Genomic DNA, 21828 nt, shown 5'->3' on the forward strand with positions numbered 1-21828 from the left:
TACTGGTAGTTATTGTGACGATACAGGTACTGGTAGGTATTGTGACGATACAGGTACTGGTAGGTATTGTGACGATACAGGTACTGGTAGGTATTGTGTTTCAACCAATGTCTTATGATAACCACCTGTAGCTACTAGCTTACACTGGACCAATATTTTGAAATGCAGACATGTGTACCTGGGAGAATACCCCCTCAGCTTTGCTGCGTGTCTCGGACAAGAGGAGTGTGTTCGCCTCCTTGTGGCCAAGGGAGCTAATCCAAACCTGCAGGACAACAATGGAAACACTGTAATGCATATGCTGGTCATTCATGACAAGAAGGTAAGAGTTGTCTCCCCTCTTATCTGTCCCTTTGGTACTCTATGTTTTTTTTGAGATGAAAGGGTAAACTACACTTTTTTGTATTAAATGATTTTTAACAGTATAGGATGAATAACTTCACATACCCTTGTTATAATGATGTGTTTCAATTTAAACCTGCACCATGTGAATCCCAGTATTTAACACATATAGTCATTAATACATTGTATACACCTGTATTACCCACAACAGGCTGTTGGTGTTAACTGTCAATGTACCTATAATTATTGTAGCCTAAAGTGAACACTAAATCAACTTGTTTTGTATCAACTGTAATGTAATTATTTGTTTCAGCATTGGTTTTTATGTCGAAAATGATTATTAATTAACATGTGTTTCACCTGACGACGAATCTGTTTGTTATGTTACACCAGGAGAAAGAATTAGATGGAGAGGTTTGAACTCTTGACACGTTTTATTCTATTTTTGAAAAAGATTTTGTTTTTAATTTTGTTTTATATTGAAAGGTTTGATTTCTTTACACTTTTCATCGTTTTTTATAAGATTGTTTTTGATTTGATTTTGGATGTAGTGGCCGACTAGATGTCCTTTTTATATAGATCTTTGAATGTTTAGAATGTTTATGTAAACAGATCTTGCCAATTTTGTTGAAAAAAACTCTGACTAGACAGTCATTATAAAGGTCTATCTCATTGTCTATTATTATATAAAAACATACCTCACAAGTGTCAGCCTACGTGGTAGGTATTGTGCTGATTAGGACAATATCTTTTAAATAAGATTTTGATGAAATTTGTTTTGTATACAAATCAAAAATCACTCACTCAGTTCTAATGCTTGGCGCGTGTTTTTTGAGGCTGCTATGATCAGATGGGCTGATGGTTTCTGAATGATACAATCTGAAGGAATTATCATATTTTCATAAAATTTAACTCACATACTTCCTATCTAAGTCCTTCCCTTATTTTGTAAGCTTAGCCAACTAGGACAATGTTTTGAAGCAGTTTTTGGATTTTGATGAAACTTGCCTATGGTATATATACATACTAGTAAGTTTAAAGTAGGATGAAGTGGTAAAACTCATGCCAGGACTTTTATTTTCTAAACTGTCACAATGAATTACATTTTCAAACTATATTTCTTCCACTGATAATGGTAGTGCATCTACAGTGTATAAGGAAAAGATCTCCTTGTCTTAAAAAAAAAGAGAAAAGAAAAAAACTAAAATTTCTTTCATTGATGTGGTATCTCTTGGTTTTTCTGTGTGTTTCTGTTGTCAGTCTGTCTGTTTTTCTTTGTCTGTCTGTTGTCTGTTTGTCTTTGTTTTTTGTCTGTCTTTGTCTGTCTGTTGACCTTGGTGTATGTATACATGTCAATCTCTGAAGGTTTTTGTGTACTAAATGTGTCTGATAGAGTCACAGTTTGTCTTGTTATTGTCAGAAGTGATGGTTAGCTACCCATTTGCCACAGTAAGTAAAAATTGAGATAAACATGCTACCATTCTTTCCCTTCCTTTTATTAAATAATTATATAACAAATATCTGTTCTCTTTGCTTCAAAATATTTCTTAATGAAATTAATTATGTCCCATATTTAAAAATATGAAAAATAGTGTACTCTGATGGATTCAAACCAAAATGTTAGTTTAGTGATATTGGAATCCCTGGTTAACCCCTATTTAAAGGGAAGAAGACCACAGAAAAAGAAATGTACTGAATATTTTTGCAGAATTTTTTAGTCTCTTGTTAAATAAAATACTTTATGTGAGGAGTAATTTAGGAAAACGTCCATTTTTGTCAGATACCAGATCTGTGTACAGTTAACTGTGATGATGAGTGTGTTTTTTTTTGTAGAGTAGTTGTAATTATGTCATCAGTCCTGTGTGTTTTTGATTTTACATATTTTTGGTCTCCAAATTTGCCCCTTACCAATTAGGAATCATGTCTGCTAATAATGGCCCAGCTTACCTCACACATATGTCTGAGCACCTATTTAAGCACTTTATGAATTTTAAAATGGTCAGTCATTTTCTGTATCTTTTATACTTAAAAGAATCCTGCTGAAAGCACTCTATAAACTTAATTCATATGAAAACAATTGAAGTCTGAAGCCCGAATGTTCAATGTGCATTAAGGGTGGAGTTTAGATAATGTCAGAGCACCACTGTACCTGTGTGTGTGCATATAGGTATTAAACGACTGTTTTATATCCTCTCTTGATTAGAAGAACATATCATGATTTGTACTTTCTGTTTGCCCATGGAGTACTGTACTCGAACAATCATTTTTATTTTAGAAAAAATACGACAACGGCCTTTACCCCATGGCTGTAAGATTATACCTGATATTGGACAGTGTTTTGTTGAAGTAACTCCATACTACATGTATACAGAATGTTGTGTTAAAAATAGGCTTGTCTAATTCCTCCTAACTCACTAACCAACATTAAGGGAGACAACCTATGTGACAGAACATACACAAACTTTTGGCAGAAGAATTTAAAAAAAATATTAATCTGGTAGGAACAATATTTGTCCTCTTTTTTTAATTTACAAAAATTTGAAACAGTATTTGGTTACTTTTGAAAAGCATCATACAAATTAAAGTTATTTCAAAATGTGTATAAGTTAAGGGAAAAAATTCTAAAGAAATATTTTCTGGTTACTTAAAAACAAAACCACAATTTTTATGTTAAGTAGAATAAATCCTAGAAGTATTTTCTTGTTACTTAAAAACAAAATCAATCTTCTGTGTTAAGTAGAATTAGTCAAAGAAATGTTTTCCCGTTTCTTAAAAAAAATCTATCAATCTTCTGTACTGGTTAACTAGATTTGTCCAGTCAGATTATACCTATCACGTATACCTGATATCTATGATTTATGCAGTAGCTCTTTGTAGAAGACCATGGAATTATGAGTTTCCTATTTTCTGAGTATGTGTCTCTTTTCCTGTATATAGAGTGATATCTAATAGTTATATTGAATACACTATTAGTGTAGGTAAACACTGTTAAAATACAAGAAGTTAGCTTTTAACTGATAAGAATAAATAAATCTATATCACCTAGCTGTTCTTTACAGGAAACATTCTTGGAGTCAAATGAAAAGTTTCATGTGAGGAACATGTTTTATGTAATTGCTGGGTTGCTGATGGTGCCTACGGCTAGGATATTATTTCAAAGTGACACAATATCTTATGTTAGCTATATGAGGAATTTCCAAACTGTCCACTCTTCACTAAAAACAGTTATACTATGTTTATTAATGCATAAAAAACACTGTGATACCTTGCGACCTAGCTTTCATTGGGTTTTGAATTTGAGATCCGAGATGTATATTTATAGTATTTCATGATCAGTGAAAGGTTGATCTGGAGACTCCCACTTAGAGCTAACAGAAGATATTGTGAGTAGGGCTGCATTATACCTGCCATACATCACAGCTTGATCATTAAGCCTTGACACCACACCACCATTATATACAGTTATTATCCCCAGCCCCTGATTTGGGGATTTTTGGGGGTACACCAACATACCAGCTAGTGTTCTAATTTAATGATACGAGTTCCTGTTGTGCTGGGGTTATAAGAGAAAAGAGGTAACAGTTAAAAGCAGAATTAAGTTACCAAATTACAAACCTGCTTCTCATGGTCATGCAATAATACATGAAATGCTCATTGCTCTCCTTGCTATATCGAAAAATCTGCTCTTGAAAACCTGTTCCCCCGCCCCTGTCTCCCATGACCATTCCAAATTTCTCCCTCCCGCACCCCTGCTGCCACAGTTAATATTACTATTTAGCCCAATATGTAGCTGTTGAATTAATCTGATAGATAATTTGTTCCTTAATTTAAGCATAAAATATATACATCTGATGATCACTTACATATTTCAACTGTCCCCTTTTTCTTTTCTTTTTTGTCAAATAAACAAATTTTTTCCCCTATCTATAATATTGCTGACTTTGCCTTACATATCCATAGTACATGTACCTGTATGCATACTAAGCATACATACAAGACACATATATAATATCACCAAGATATACCCTTCTTATACCTACATTTACACAATATTATACATGTACCCTTTAATGCCCAGATATAAATGCACAACATATACCCATACATGTTTGGTGGTAGTATGCAGAAAAACAGGATTTCTAAATTCAGATGACACTTTCCAGGTTTCACAGTTCACAACTTTATAGAACAAGTTTTTGTTTTTGAACAGACACAAAAAAAAACCCTCATGAAACTAATAAAGAAAACTTAGGATTGTCAGATTTTCAAGTACATGTACTTAACAATTTGTGATTGCAATAAAATTTGTTTTATGTACATAATCGAGAGCATTTATCAGAAACAAAATAAGTCTATAAGGAAATTTACTCGAGAGCAAAATATGCAAGTGTGCATACTGCTATATATACAAGCGACTTAGAACTGCACACATCTCACGTCTGAAGTCCACATATACCAGTACCATACAGAGGCACATACTGTGTATTTACATTTATTATATAATGAATATTAAGTTTCTTCACTGCAAATCCACGAGAGTTTATCTTATTCTATGTACTTCGTTACATCCGACTTCTATTACAGGATATTTATGTCCCCCAAACGGAGTGGGGGGGACATTTTGTGTTTTTTATGTACGTTAATTTTTGTCACAAGTAGAGACAGGTCCTATATTTGTAAAACAGATCTAGATTTACAGGTTTTTACCATTGAGAATGCGACAGATGGTTGTAAAATAGATCTAGATTTACAGGTTTTTACCATTGAGAATGCCACAGATGATTGTAAAACAGATCTAGATTTACAGGTTTTTACCATTGAGAATGCCACAGACGATTGTAAAATAGATCTAGATTTACAGGTTTTTACCATTGAGAATGCCACAGATGATGGGTTCTTCATCTAAAAATCAAGAATTGTCTGATTAAAACTGCAGCTTTTAACAAAAAAATGGCATAAAATTTTATAACAAAATGTACAGAATAAGGATGACCTGTGTTTATTAGAATTGCTAGTAAGTACAGTATTACATGTACGGAATGTTGCCGACCTAGGAAGTATAGAAAATAAGGGGTTCCAGCACTTAGATCTGCTAGATGTTTCAGAAATATGTCGGCATTTATATTTTGGTGTTCCATTCTTCCTTTTATTCTGCAAGTTTAAAGGTATTTTGAGGAAACAACTATGAATTCCTGTATCTGCTTGTAATGATATGAAATTTATCACGGACATTAATCATTCCTGTTGATGAACTTTTAAAAAAAAAAATGATGATTGGTTTATTTTAAATGTTCAGTTGTGTTTTACAATCTTGTTAGGTAATACTTATGTAATTATGGATATATTATTCTCATATTAATAATGAAATTGTAATAGGAAGTTCCTATAACAACTACATGTATTACAGTCAGTATGACGTCCTATTCCTCAGTAATAATGTAAACCTGTAACCATTGTGTGTGTTAACTTATACCATTCCATGAAGAGATAAATGTTAATGATAATTATTATATATAGTTATACCCATATTTGTACAGGCTGCCGTACACTTGTCCAAACCTTGTCTTCTCCATGGTAACAAGAATCATTCCGGTATATCTTAGGTATCTAAATTGAATGAACAATTTTTCGATTGAATCCTGTTTTGTAATGTTACGTAAATCTGAGGAGCAAAGCTTTCAATGAGTCTGGGCTGTTTATTGTGTACAGAGTGATTATGTGAAGAAGACAAGGTAAGGATAACTGTGGGGTAGACAACTAACATTTCATTGTTGTATGATAACTGTCAAACGTTGTATTTCATGTTCCTTTCATGCTGCGTTCTGTTTAATTCACCACCCAACAGTACGCCTCCAAAAAGGTTTGCATCTTCAATGTTCGGTGTATGTTTCGTGTTTATCGTCCTTAACCTGTTTTATGTTTGCTTAGGCTTACTTCACACGCACGCTTCGTTATCAGGTTTAGGATGGGTTATTAAAGAGCACTTTGTTCTAACCACCTGTTGTCATGTTTTGTAGGTGACACTTACCTAGCTAAATGTATATTCTCTGTAAGAAAATTTACTGCAGTATGTACAAGGATTAGATATCTTTTGTACATGTGTGCAAGACAGACTTAATTAGGAATTTCTGTGAGTGAGAGAGACTAACCTGGGTATATTTAGTTTGAATAGAATGAATTGAGGTATGAATCTGTGATTGATATTGCTAGACCATACTGATTGTGTATTCATCTGTCCTTAGAGCTGTGACCTTGGATGTTTTCTCTGATAGTGTGTTGTCTGCCCTTAGAGCTGTGACCTTGGATGTTTTCTCTGATGGTGTGTTGTCTGCCCTTAGAGCTGTGACCTTGGATTTATTCTCTGATGGTGTGTTGTCTGCCATTAGAGCTATGACCTTGGATTTATTCTCTGGGGGTGTGTTGTCTGTTCTTAGAGCTGTGACCTTGGATTTATTCTCTGATACTGTGTTGTCTGCCCTTAGAGCTATGACCTTGGATGTTTTCTCTGATGGTTTGTTGTCTGCCCTTAGAGCTATGACCTTGGATTATTCTCTGATGGTGTGTTGTCTGCCCTTAGAGCTATGACCTTGGATTTTGTGTGTGATGGTATTTGTTGTGATGTCTGTCCAGCGAAAGCTGTGATTTTACATTCACATGTCTGATATGTTGATATGCTGCTAGATTGTGCTGAAGGTGTGTTCTGGAGAGCTCTGTATAGATGCTCTAGTACTGGTAATTTGTTTATGCTATTTTTGTGGTTTTATTATTATACCCATGATCTTTGCTACAAAAATAATTGAGAAATGAAAATCAGTGTGATGTTAGGGGTTACTGTATGGACTAACACAGTGCAGTTCTTCATTGGCTTTCAATCATAAGCGTATTCACAATTAAAGAAATAACACAAAAGTAGCGTAATTGTAACAAATGTTCGTAGGACTTTCTAATGTCAGACCTGTCTTATATGAGCACTCACTTAATTATACTTGTTGGAAAATTCAGACAAATCTCCTATACCTTTGTATTAAATTGATAGTGTTTATGTTTCTGATGCAATGCTGCTTAGTTAGCTCTCAAAAGTTAACTGCAACTGTTTGTTTTAGAGTTATTTACTGCATGGTGTCATGTATATAGGACAGGTATGACTTTTAGCTGGTAAATGTGTTGTACAGTACAGGAGATTATCTGTGATATGTGTTACTGTAGTTTACAACAGTGATATGCCTATTGATACTATCAAAACTTGTCTAAAGGTTTAAGCTAGGTGGGGTCCATCTGTTGTTGGCAACAGTTGATGTAATAAGCATCTCTTTGGGAATTGTATGATACAGCTTTAGAATTTAAAAAAAAGAAGACTTTAAAAATGTCCAAAGAGTTATTCTCAATATTTTTGCTTTATTTCATTTCTGATCATCAACATAAACAAAAGGTTAATCTACAGTTTCATAAAATATGTTCAGCAAAGGGAGATAATTTTCCATATTTCCTTTTCAATTTACCAGGTGAGCAGTACAGTAAAAGCCCTCTTTTCCTTTGGTATACATGAGCAGGGTTGCAAATATTTGTTGTATGTGAAGTGTGGTGGTAAATATGTGCAGACTGCATGTAGCACCAGTTGTTATCAATAATGTTTATACTCAAACACATACTGCATTATGTTCTGTATGCCAGAAGCACCTGTTGTCAAATTTATTAAAGCACATGTTGTTGTATGGTGTAAGTTGTATGTTAAATGCACTTGTATGTATGCATACATGTAGGTATACCAATCGTGGCACGTCCCCAAGTATTGTACAACTGGACTTTGTAAATATTAATAGAATCCATCCCTGATGTGAGGTATGGATTTTGCTCAATATTTTATCCAAAGGGTTTGAATCATCTTATCCTTACCTCACATCAGGGATGGATTCTATTTCTTGCTTATTACCTAATACATGTACCCGTAAAAAAGCTGCTCTTCTAGTAAAGTTGTAAACTGTCTGTGCGTTTCTCATTTGCATATGCAGCACGGATGACAATTGTTAATGACGTCAATGACCCTGACTGACCCCAAAACATCATAAAATGACGTCACAAACAGTAGCATGACCCTGCAAGGTCACTATAATTCCCCCGCCAGTCTGCCCTTGTAAGCGATCCAGACCCGTGGGTCGGATAGAATTTTCCAGCACTGCTGGAAATGCGGATATCTCGGTCTAGTATGCAAGAAATATATATATATTTTGCCTTCTAATGACGAATGGGTCATAGGATTAATGCAATTAAGTGCTAACAGTCCCTAAGAAATCCAAAAACGATATGTTTTTATTGGTCATAGTGTGGTCATCTCTGGTCCAGTTACTTTAATAAAGTGGTATTAGATGTGGTTGACACTTGGATTAAACCTATACACTGTATATACTCTTTTGTAATGTTTATAATATAATCTGAAATTCTTCTGTATTAATGAAATTATAAATATGTGACAATTAAAACATTCTTTCATTTAATATTCATATTTTGTATTCAGTGTTCTTTTTCACCTTCATATAATAATGTTCTCTTAATCTACCTACTGATTTTAGAGCATTGATGTATATAAAAAACAAGCATGCACATATTTCATTCTTCGTGTCCATAGGTTATATAGTTAGGGGACACAGAAATCATCTCTTAACCCAGTAGTTCGAACTCTAAATACGTACCCAGCCTTTGTTCATGTCAACATCACTTGTTTTACACAGCTGTTCATATTATCATGTTCGTTTCCACCAACGTCTTAAAGTTGTTTGATTTGAAGTCAGATTTTTTTTACATTAACCACATAACCAGCTTTCTGTTTGTGATCAAAATGAGTGGTTTCAGACGCTTGGATCTTGCACATATTAACACAGAATTTTTTATAATGAAAAGCCAAACAATGGTCTGCTAATGACATGCTGGGTCCAAATAGGCCTCCTTGTTGAATTCCAATTTATTATTTAATAATAATTTGGAAAACATTTCAAAGAAATTAGATAATGTATGGAGTTGCCAAAGATAGTAGTAGTGATATAAGCTCTACAGAATGGACCCTGTCATCCCTTTGTAGCTTTAGTAGACTCTGCCATGCATTGATCTGGATGAGTCCATTATGTTCTAAAGTGCTGAAAGGGTAAATTACAGACAATACAATACTGTATCTCTATCATAGCTGTTTATCATAATTAACTCACACTATAGAACATTTTAGAATTGGAATAGGGTTTTCCAATCGCAAATTATATCGAAATATACAAATGGGTAAAATGTATATTTGATATTGATTTTTTAATATAAAAAATTCCTGCTGAACAGAGGAGCTGAGTAAACTGAGAGAAGTTAACATGCTGAAAATAGTTGGGTATATATTTTACCTTCTGATTAAAGCTTCAATACTTAAATACTGATGAAATTGAACTATAAACTCACTAACACATTAACACACTGATTATTCTTGTATCAAACACATGTCTGTTCAAATATATAAAAACTGCACGATAATATATATGCAGTCATGTTTTGAAATTTTAGAAAGATGCTTACAATAACAGGCTGTTTAATGTTATAATAAAGGAGCATCATAGTGCACATGTATACACAATTAATAAATTAAAGAGAAGTCAGTCATAGTGCTTAAGTCAGCATCAAATTTAATGAGAGAAATTATGCCTGTAGATGTATTGAAATCGGGCCTGCATTGCTTAAGTATCTATTCATTTAAAGTAGACCTACAGATCTGCAGCTTCATGCCATTGACTGGTGACAACACATCAAACAGTCATGGTAACTGGTACTGATTGTACCATCACATTTATATCATTATTAACACAGTTTAATATATATTTTTTATAGGAAATGTTTGACCTGTTGCGAGATCTTGGAGCAGAATTGGATATAAAGAACCGGCAAGGGTTAACTCCCCTGACTTTGGCTGCAAAGCTGGCTCGGAAAGATGTGAGTATCTTTTACATGTATCGCTCACATGGATCTCCCCAACACTTAATATCATTTCATATTTGAGGACATCCCTGTCAACTTGAATATTTCTATTTCTGATGAATGTATTGTTTAAATTCCCTGACAGGTAGTTAGCCACTATTGTTATATAGGTGGAAGAAACAGACAAAATGAACTTTTATTTAACACTTAATTCATATTACATTGATAGATGTATGAGCACATTTTGGAAAAGATGCGAGAAGTGTGCTGGATTTACGGAAACGTGACATGTGCTGGCTACCCCCTACGTGACATAGACACTATTTCCAGCACAGGCGAGATCAACGAGAAATCAGCCCTCAATCTGGTGGTGTATGGGGTGAGTCGGATACATCAGCTTTCAGTTTGATAATCAGTTAAGTAGGCTCTCAACATGGTGTAGCAAGGCTCTTAATCTAGTGGTATACAAAATAAGGTAGATAATTCTTAAAGTACCATCTTGTGTATTCCGTCTTTGCATATTGCAGAGTTATCTTCTCTTGGGAGCAGGTATTGATTGTTACGTCATTGGTTTGTGTGAGAAAAGTACGTCATTTTCTCAAATATTGGTGACGCTACTCTCACAAACCAATGACGTAACAATCATTACCTACTCACAAGAGAAGATAACTCTGCAATACGCAAAGACAGAATAGGGCAAGTCTGGAATTTGACTCTGCCAATCTTGTTGTATGGAGCAAGTCAGGGAAGTGGGTAGACTCTCAAGTCAGTCAACCACTAAACATTTTCGAATTCAAATCAATCATAATGTGAAAATTAAATTAAACTTCAGCCTAGATTTTCAGTCCTGTTGGGCATTATATCTCACAATTCTTCCTTCCAGCATGACCATTGAATTTAATCAGGATTCAGCCTGTTTTACTGTTTATAGGAAGTTGTTTTACTGTTTATAGGAAGTTGTTTTACTGTCTATAGGAAGTTGTTTTACTGTTTAAAGGAAGTTGTTTTACTGTTTATAGGAAGTTGTTTTACTGTTTATAGGAAGTGGAAGGCCATCTAGACATGATGGATGGTGTTGTTGTCAACTTGCTGAAAGAGAAATGGAAGACCTTTGTACGCTTTAGGTATGTATCAATATCTGTTGGAGTTTGAAGTAGAGCTTATGGAAGATTGAGGTATTGGTGTTCATATTTTTCTATCTATATTTTTACAACATGTTGTTCCTCTCTTTTGTTAAATGTGTCAGGTTTGTTTCAATCATAGTCTCAGCCACAAGTTATGTGGAAAACGTTTCCATGACCCCTCCTTCATCTTCAAAAATCATGGAGACATACAACTGAAAAGGATTAATTCACAGTATGTTTTTTGCAATTTTACAATTTAAAATCAGTGATATGACAGGTCTTTCGTGTGTTTTGTCAGGTTCTATAGGAGGTTTGCTATTTTTGCGGTCTACTTTATCCTGTTCCTGGTGGTGTTTCTCCTGCGACCGGGGGACGACATGTGTCCATCCAGAACGGTCAACATGACGGGGGCAGAGAACATCACAACAGTGGAGAAGGACCCCTGTTACCTACTGAAAGTCTGTAACACAGAGGATATAGTGAGTAACACCTCTCCTAATATGTAGGTATCTGTTATCTTCACTGAGTCTCGTGACTCTGTTATATATTCTGTGTTAATCTTCAGCTTATCTAGATTCATGAACTCTTCTTAACTTCAGGAAATTCCTTACCTGAAGATTCCACATTGGAAAGCATGCCTGGGACCCGAACAAGGGATAAGGTGACAGTCTGTAGTCCCAACAAATTGGTGATTTTTTTTCTAACAGACCTTTAATCCCAAGTGTGGTCATGTTCTTGCAGGTCCGGTTCACCTTGGAAGCCCTCGTCCTGATTGGGGCCATCTGGTATTTGCTGATTGCCATGAAGGAGATCTACCACCAAGGGTTCCGCCTCTTCTTCACAACACTAGTATGATCCTAGAGACACACTGATATCACTGATAGATTTAGTTAACTTCTTTGAATATGAGGTTTTTGGTTTAACAACGGTCTTCTATATAACACAGACTGGTAAATGTATCCTTGTAAAATACTTGTTCCTGATCTGTGCTCAGTTTCAAAATGTTTTAGTTCATCTATGAAAACATATTTTTACATAATGGATATACAACAACTCGTAGAAGTATTTATGTCTAAAATTAACAGTGATTCAATTTAAAAATGAAAGAGAGCCCTCCTGTGTGAGGACACTACTGTTCAGAAGACTGATTTGTATGTTGTATTTCACTACCAACAGAAAGGTGCCCCTACCAAGGCCATGTTCCTGATGTCCTGTGTGTTCGTCATCATGATGTTGCCAGGGCGTGCCGCCTGTGCGTACATCTACGAGGATGTGGTGGGTGTGATGGCCATTCTCTTTACTGCCCCCTACTTCCTTTTCTTCTGCAGGTATGTTACCATGGTTACCTTAAATATCGAAGTACTCCTATTTATAATGCTTATATCTTGTTCCATGATATATTTTTATACCCTGTCACAAATAGCCACCTTTTTTTTTTTCGGATTCAAGATTGCCACTGTTGCCTCTAATTGTCTGTAACAATAACGGCCTTGCTAATGCTTTGAAGAGTTATCACAGAGGGGACACACTTACATCAAATGGCCAACTTTAAACTTTTGGATTCAAGATGGCCGCAATGACCTCTGATTTGCTGAGACAATAATCATTATAATTTGAGTTTTATGAATTCTTTGTAGAACGATAGGGAATATACTTTCTAATAAAAGACAGACTTTCTAGACATTTTCTATCATTATTCATTTTATGCAATTTTTAAAAAAATGGCGTCTGTTTTACTAAATTTTATTTTTTAACCATTTTGTTAATAACCTGTAAATAGAAAGGTATATCATGCTTTATAACTAATTCCAGAGGTTTCCCAATCTTCGGTCCATTTGTGGTGATGATTTACAAGATGATCAAGGGAGATCTGTTCCGGTTCGTCATCATCTACACTGTCTTTATCATTGGATTCTCACAAGGTAGGTTATCAAACCAAACTTATACTCTGTATAATATTCAGCATCCACTCATAAATATCCATATTGTCATGATCATATAAATATACATTCAAGCATCCAATGTTCCTGAAAGTGATTCCCAAATGGGTACACTATTTGTGGGATTGTATTTATATTATATGATACTTAGCTATCATTTCAGAAATCAGTAGAATTTTTGTCACATTGTTGTTATTTGTAGTGGGTTTGTAATTTTCAATGGAATGGATGTCGTTGTTTTGCAGCCATGTATATAGTGTTCCGGGGTATACCAGACACACCGTTCAGTGACCCTGCCGAGGCAGTCATGGGCATGTTCATGATGTCCCTTGGAGAATTTGGCGATTATTATGAATCATTTGATAACACAAACTACGCCACACTAGGAAAAGTGAGAACCGGAGCTTCCTATCTGCTCTCTCCTGTTTCTTTAACCTTCTATTTTAGCTCATGTTGATGGCACCACCTGTTTTAATGGTTGAAATCTAATTGTCAGACTTTTTATTTTGCATGAACCCCTTATTCAGGTGGAGAGTTTTGTCTTCAGTTGTTCATTAAAAAAAAAATCCTTGGAAAATACATCTGTGGCAATAGCATACTGACCTCTGGATAGGTCTACACTAATGCCTACATATTGGGTCAATATGATAATGTGCATTCATGTATTACATTACATTATGATTGGAAACTTGAAAAAGCTCCTCAGATGTTGTGAGGTTGAGTTCTGATATTGCAGTAAAAAGGTGCATTCATGTATTACACTAAAATATGATAAGAAATTTGAAAAAGCTCCTCAGCCATTGTAATAATGGATTCCTGATATTTTACTTGATGACAAAACTTTCCTCACCTGTCTTCACTGTTGATGTGTTGTTGTAATGTCACTTGTTGTATATAATGATGTTGTACAGTAATCTGGTTGATGGGTCAGTGTAAGTTCTGGACATACCCTCTATACCCCACTATTGATATGACCTATAACCCCTCGTCTGTCTAATTATAACCCACCACTTCACAACTGACAGTGACATGTGATCAATCTGGTCATTACTCTTTCATACATATCAGATTAACCAATCAGATCATTTGTTCCTTCAAACAACTCAGATTGACCAATCAGATATCATGACAATTCATTTGAAAAAATATAGGTTTGAAACTTTAGCTGACCCTATTGTATTTAAATGGTAAAATATTCTTCAGAAACTGCATGTTAATTTTCTTGGTCACTTATATCTTGTGAAAACAGATATATCTCCCATTTGATGTTCAGATAGTGTTGACACTGCTGGAACATAGCCATGCAAGCATTTTTGAAGTAATGAATGATGCTACTCTGTTCAAGTGTTGGTCTATCAGTTTAGTGGTATACCAAGGTTATACTCTGACCCATACAGAAAGGTTGCCTGAACCACCTGACCATAAGGAGAGGTGCCCTCTATATAAAGATGTCCTGGCCTTACTTAAGGGTCACATTTTAGTGTACTGAGGAGATGTCTTGGGCCACATAGAGGTGTTACTCCTGAGCAATGTTCTGTGTCCCTAGAGATGTCTTGGCCCACACAGAGGTGTTATTCTGAGCAATGTTCTGTGTCCCTAGGGATGTCTTGGCCCACACAGAGGTGTTACTCTGAGCGATGTGCTGTGTCACTGTCTCTGTAGGGTTCTCTCAGTGGTTTTCTGTTTGTATTGTTACTGTTATATAAGTATGTGTCATTACGTTACTGTCATCATAACCATTGCTTGAAAAACAAATCCTGTCCAAAAAGAATCTCGACGTTTTCCAATATTATATTGTGATTGACAACTTCTGAGTTTAATTTGCTTTTATTGTTTAGCCTTTTTAGCTGCCCTACATGTGACAATATCATACATATTGTTTTGATTTTCTTTCCGTTACTTTCTATATATTTATTTTGCTGAATATATATTATGATTTGCACATTTGTTTCAGTTATAGAGTTCACTTTAGTTATAACAGTGTGTTTCGTATGAGGGGTTACAGGGAAATCACCATGTCACTAGATAATTCTGAATGTATATCACTAGTGTCTTGTACAATGGATTAGTACACCGATAATAGTTTCTATTCCAGCCAATATGAATGCAAGGGCTAAGGATACCTCCTTCCGATGATGAAGATGTCTGATAGTCTGATAAACGCTAATGAAGTTATATATAAATTTTAAGCTACACGCTGTGTCTGTTAGATGTTAAATTTGATTTGTTCCCTTCGCGCAGAATATTTGTTGTAGCAATATATATTTAAGTACCCAACCTAACACCAGATAACCTAAGATATTATACTTGTGCTAAAAACCACCATCAGGTGCCGACTAATTATTACTTTTCATGGATATTGGTCTCAGCTGTTAACAATATATTCAGTATGACATAACCTGGAGTTTATAATCATGGTATTATCACTATTTGGTGGTGGTTGGGTGGGAGGGGAGAACTTGGTGATCTTCCAGCAACCTCACAATGTCTTCTCCTGTTTACAGCATTCTACATCGCCTTTAATGATAATAATTGTGATCCTAGTCAAAATGCATGTGTGTTCAATCACCCTATTGAGGCGATGCTAGGCCTGTTCACCATCACTGTGGGCGACTTTGATGATGTGTACGACACGTTCAGTTCGTCCAAATACCCAGACCTCCTTAAAGTAAGTCCACCACACGTATAGCTCCACCCTCACAACACGCTACACCACGCTCTTATACACATAGTACGCCAGATTGAAACAATATCTAAAATTCAGTAAAGTCTCATGAAATCTTGCATCTGAAACAACTATCATTCTTCGGATCCTCGTAAGTTACTCACATAATGTCCATTGGATCTGTCTAAAATATACCTGAAACATGGATCAGGAATATCAGACATGCATGCAACAATACTTCCAATCTTTATAAGCCTGTAACACAGGTATACTACCAGGTTACCTGTAAAAACCACAGAACTATCATAGGAGATAGGAACTATAAACCAGAAGTTGAGTGGTCACTCAGCAGACGAATTCCTTCCAGATGTTTTCTTTCCTGAGGTTGGTGGGATACTATTCATAATAGTTGTTTTTTTTAATTTTTGCAAAGTAGGAAGAACAATTTCATGTGGTAGATTTTATCGCTTGCTTGCAATCTGATAACACTTGCATTGCATTTACTGTATGTGTGAGTATTAAGTATTCCTGACTCCAACATTATATTTACTGTGCGAGTATTAGTATACATGTCACCCACATTATATTTACTGTGTGAATATTATAAATTGTGACACCTGCGTTATATTTACTGTGTGACTGTAGATGTTTTTGTTCACTGTAGAACGTTGTAGTTGGTGTTGTGAGCTGATTCTGTTCTAGTTAGGCGTTGTCCTGGATATATCCACAGTATACTTTGATGTTTTAGTTAGTCACAGTCACCCACTTTAAATGTTGTCACAGTGTTGTGAGGAAAATATAAATCTGACGTATGTGCAGGGTAAACCTGTACTTAGTATTGTGTTAAAGTTCCATTGATAAATCTTTATATTTAATAATGTCTTCAGTTTCTTTATGTTCCTGTATGGTTTGTATGCCATTATAGAGATGTCAATTTGATCTGACCAATAACATTGATTCTCGTATAGTTACCTATTCTCGCCTTCGTGGCTACATTAGCAAATCACTACGGTTTCCATATCTTTATCGGTTATTATCCGTGTATACTTTAATCCTTGAAAGTTTAATCCTTTTTGCCAAACCCACCTGAGTCATTAATACAATCTCCTAATTGTAAAAACGAATTTGATTTATTATGTCAAAACAAAGTCATACACTGTCTTTGGTGAACTGTTTCTTTTGACGTTTGGCACATTTAACAACTTGTTTTCCCCCATAATCCGAAACAATTACCATGTGTACATAACAATCCTTCTGTTTCAATAAAATTTCACAATTGTTCTGTTTATCAAAAATGGAGTCAAAGCTGACAATGTTGAGAACCATCAACAAGCTTTTCAGAGCTAAGAATGCTAAGAACCATTAACAAGCTTTTCAGAGAACTAATTTCCTACACCCAAATACCAGTCAATCCCTCTGGAACTTACAATGTCAACTTTAATATAACAGGAACTCTGACCCCATGATGATGTAACGATTCCCTGTGGAAAGTCTGCTTCAAAACTAATAGAGCCATGTGGAGTTGCAATACACATTCAGTGCAATACTAGTACATTTGTCATTGAAAAGGCAAAAAATCATCTTTGAGTTTAAATACATTTTCTTTGCATTACTGTGCTTTTTATACACGTATTTGTAAATCATTCTTCTCTGATTTGAATTTTGAGTAGTTGAATTAAGGTAATTTTTCAAATATCACTTACGTTTTTACAACAATAAAGTCTGTTATAGCAGAATTTACTTCACCAGTGATACATTTTGTTGATTGTATATATTCCCGTGTTTGACGGCCATGTGACTGTTACAGATCGTGTTCTTCGTGTACATGATCATGGTGACACTGCTGCTTGTAAACATGTTGATTGCCATGATGGGTAACACCTACCAACTCGTCAACGAAACACAGAAGGAGTGGTTCAGACAGGTATGTCACTGCTAGGTAACACTCTGTTGTTTAGGGATTATACAGGTGTATTATTGGTTGTCAGGTCAATTGCTACATCAAGGTCATAGGTTCATACATACTGCAATAAGTAAAAATATATGTATCCTCAAGTTTTCAAGTTAATTGTTATTCCAAGGATACAGATAAAACAATGTCATGGGTCATTTTGTACTGTTAGGCTAAGATACTCGAGGATATAGCATCGTACAAGATGCAACATTAAACACTGTTGGTGCAAAATGTATGTCTCCAGAATATAAAAGTGTCAAGTCCTAGAGGTCATAGGGTAACACAAGTTGTAAGGAGATTGGTGTTTCAAAATAGTAGGCATATATATATATATATATATATATATATGACCTCTGGTATATATAGGTATTATATAATTCTGTAAAAGTCATATATATGTCAAGGTCGTATATATGTAAAGGTCGTAGAGTTGTACAAACAGTAATGTAATTGTCTTGGGCTGACAGATAAATAGGTGTATAAATGTCTGTTACAGTGGGCCAAGATTCTGTTGGTGATTGAGCAGAGTGTGACAACAGAACAGAGGAGGATACAACAAACCAAGTACTCCCAGCCCACCAAGAATGACCGGGCACTTGTCATACGCTGGCATCAGTCCGTGAGTAGTTCATGTCACCAGGCACAGCTTCCTTCTTTGTGTCTGCTCTGTTATCCATAAATGTTAGTGAAAATGATATATTTCAACTACATTTTACCATATGTCAGTATTATACAATTTTTTGATATCCAGGTACTTCTATGCAAAGAGTCTACCCCGCTTGCTGTAAATGATACAGTTCATAAAATATGACTGCATAGCTGTCTTACTATTGAGATTTAGAAGATTGTAGCTTTCTGTGTTGTGTTGTCATTGTTTGATGTTGATATTCTGTAGTTGAGGTCAGTGTTGACTTCTATGTTGCTTGATGTTTACAGGAGAAAGAGAGAGAAGAGTTACAGAAACTGAGAGAAGCACAGAAGATGAAACAGAGGAAAAAGATTCTGGAGGAGAGAAATCGACGCATTCTAAAAAAGACTCCCTCAAACAAAACCATCGTAGCATCTGATGCCAAGGAGGGCCGAGTCAACATCTGATGGGGATGTCGTCTATAGGGAAGATGTGACATTGTTTTAATGGGTAGATACAGTGAGGCATTTTTAAGTAGAACTAATATATTAGTTTATATAATGTATCTCATAATTCTACATACTATGCCTTTGATAAATCACGCTAATGATACACCAGCTGGGGTTACCATATCAGCTAGCCGAAAGGTTTGTTTCCTTTATCTGATACATTAACCCATTTACCCCTAAAGTCACATTGGAACCTTAACAAATCAAAGACTGGGCCAGTCCAGTTTGAAAATGTAGGGGTGAATGAGTTAACAAGTGGAAAACTGTCAGGGAACTGTTACCATTAACCCAATGCTAGATTTTTATATCTCTTGCAGTTTGTCTGAAATCCTCGACATCACAATGAAAGCGATGCTATTTGCTATTTTAACGTCATGCCATAATATGTTAACAAAACAAACAAAAACTTGAGAAAAGAGTGCCAAAATTGTGTTTGTCAGTATCCAGAGATACAAAAAAATATAACCTGATACCTAACTATGATTACTAGTGATCGGTGTTTCATTAAATGGGATTATTTCAGTGAGACCGAGTTAAATTGATACTGATCTAAAACATGTTATAGATTATAAGGATACATTAACTAGTGGACTACCTGTCTGTTATTCAGTATGGTACAATATACACCAGCTAGCAGGGTACTCTACCGATTTAATGATATATAACTTATATTTATCAGTCCTAGATGTTGGAGTGTCATCTTTGATATTGTTAGTGATTGTTATGCTTGCACAAGTTATTTAAAATGTGTTCAGATTAGTTGCATTTATTAAAGAGAGAATAACAAGGATCAAAGTCCACTTTGTTATGACGTTATTTTATGAATGAATCGGAGAACAAAACTAAGGTTAGAATCAGGTTCTTTATGTTTATGAACAGGATTCACTGTTAGCCCTTTCACCCCTATGTAACTTTAGTAGACTCTACCATGCATTGATCTGGATGAGTCCATTATGGTCTACAGTGGTGAAAGGGTTAAGCTAACAGGGCAAGGTGAAATATTAACTGACGATACTTTCAAAATTATTTTAACTAAAAATTAAGCACCCTTGCCCTGAATCTCTGAGGTGTACAATTCCGCTACCCCCACACCCAGGGCTAGTATATTTATGTTTAAGCTAGTGAACATTTTCAATATTCGCTATTAAGATAAAGTAGGGGCTAGTAAGGACTTTCCTCTAAATATGATCCTTCACGTCTAAGTAAAAAACAAAGAAGACATTTGTACCTGCATGCTAGTACTCTAAATATGAAGTTGTACAACCCAGATTCTAAAGGATCAACTTCAAATAATATAAACAAAATACTCTGATCCTTCACGTCTAAGTAAAAAACAAAGAAGACATTTACCTGGAAATGTTAAGGTTACATGTTTAGCTTGACACCTGTGAGAGGTAGTTGTTTTTCAGGTAAGACAGATGCATGCTTACTACTGTGTTTATTATTATCGATACATTTAGGTATCACTGGTCAATATTGTTGATATTTAGATTAACTCACAAAGTTACTCCGTCGTTAGAGGGTAAATATTAAAACCTTAACCTTTTTGTTATTTTTGTTAATGATTTTATTATAAATCTATATTGAATGCATTGCTTATACATGTACTTAAAAAATGACATTTTATTCTGTCATGTTTATATACAATTGTTTATACTAGAATGGAAATTAATAGATGTTAGATTTGTGTGGTGAAGAAATTTATTTTAGATATTCCTCACACATGCCCTTAATGGTCACAAATTCATATACTATGTTGACTTGTAAATTGCGGTAATTGTTGTAGAATTGTTCTGACCTGATCATTCATCCATAGGATATTTATTGTGTGTAGCTAAGCTGAATTAAATTATACAAGAAATCAATCAAAAGAGATGTAAGGATTTTTGAACCTTTGAGTTTCTCGTTGTACCAGTTGTAAGATTTATAGTTTTGTTCTGCCGTCCATAAGACCAGTATAGTGCAATCATCATCAAACTTATGCTTTATATAATGTTAACATGCAAGTAACATACTAATATACTGTAGATTTTTATCAATTTTATCTTGAATCCGTCCAAAGTAATTCTGTCTTTGCTTATTTTCCTTTTCATTGTATTTTGGCAATACGTTTTGAACAATTCATGTAATTAGTCTCAAATAAACCTAGTCTGTATGTTATGTGATACACTGAATAAATCATATACTGCTGACGTCATATACTGCTGACATCGTAAAATGTTGACATCATGTCCTGCTGATATCGTAAGGTGCTGACGTCATATACTGCTGACAGAATGTTATATACTTCTATCAGGACATCATATAATCCTTAAAGAACACTGCTGAAAAAACACCATATACTTACGACATACTGCTGACAAAATATAATAAACCGCTGACAGAATAGCATATACTACAGAAAATCACATACCGACGATAGAACGCCATACACTGATGATTGATATTTACTGCTGGATTGATTTGCTGCTGAAATGATATTGAAATCAAATCTTTATACAAACTGTTATGTTTTGTTTTGAAATCCTTTTACAAACTGTGATAATCAATTGATGTATTATCAATATTTTGATATACAGGACAACATTTTTCAATTCATAGGTAAAGTATATACTGTTACACAGTCAACAGATTGTACGGTATACACTGTTACAGAGTCAACAGATTGTACGGTATACACTGTTACAGAGTAAACAGATTGTACGGTATACACTGTTACAGAGT

General features: G+C 34.9%; 1 protein-coding gene across 8 annotated transcripts in view; it reads left to right on the forward strand.

The window, feature by feature from the left end:
* Positions 1–21822, forward strand: part of LOC110451719 (transient receptor potential cation channel subfamily V member 5-like) — a 32756-nt gene extending 10934 nt beyond the window's left edge. For 2 of the 8 annotated variants that reach the window (XM_021499888.1, XM_021499870.1), the window contains 14 exons: positions 169–322; positions 736–756; positions 6188–6202; positions 10198–10299; positions 10514–10663; positions 11326–11408; positions 11707–11887; positions 12150–12257; positions 12585–12736; positions 13221–13330; positions 15853–16016; positions 17821–17937; positions 18464–18586; positions 18904–21822. In XM_021499888.1, coding sequence (XP_021355563.1) covers positions 169–322; positions 736–756; positions 6188–6202; positions 10198–10299; positions 10514–10663; positions 11326–11408; positions 11707–11887; positions 12150–12257; positions 12585–12736; positions 13221–13330; positions 15853–16016; positions 17821–17937; positions 18464–18586; positions 18904–19062 — 1639 coding nt within the window. In that variant the 3' untranslated portion in view covers positions 19063–21822. Of the gene's footprint in view, positions 1–168; positions 323–735; positions 757–6187; positions 6203–10197; positions 10300–10513; positions 10664–11325; positions 11409–11706; positions 11888–12149; positions 12258–12584; positions 12737–13220; positions 13331–13593; positions 13740–15852; positions 16017–17820; positions 17938–18463; positions 18587–18903 lie in introns of those variants that run through there. The other 6 variants (XM_021499906.1, XM_021499911.1, XM_021499879.1 and 3 more) reach the window with 5 other exon arrangements.
* Positions 21823–21828: the final 6 nt, after the last annotated feature.

Source organism: Mizuhopecten yessoensis, unplaced genomic scaffold (assembly GCF_002113885.1).
Source record: "Mizuhopecten yessoensis strain PY_sf001 unplaced genomic scaffold, ASM211388v2 scaffold673, whole genome shotgun sequence".
NCBI classification, from domain to species: domain Eukaryota; kingdom Metazoa; phylum Mollusca; class Bivalvia; order Pectinida; family Pectinidae; genus Mizuhopecten; species Mizuhopecten yessoensis.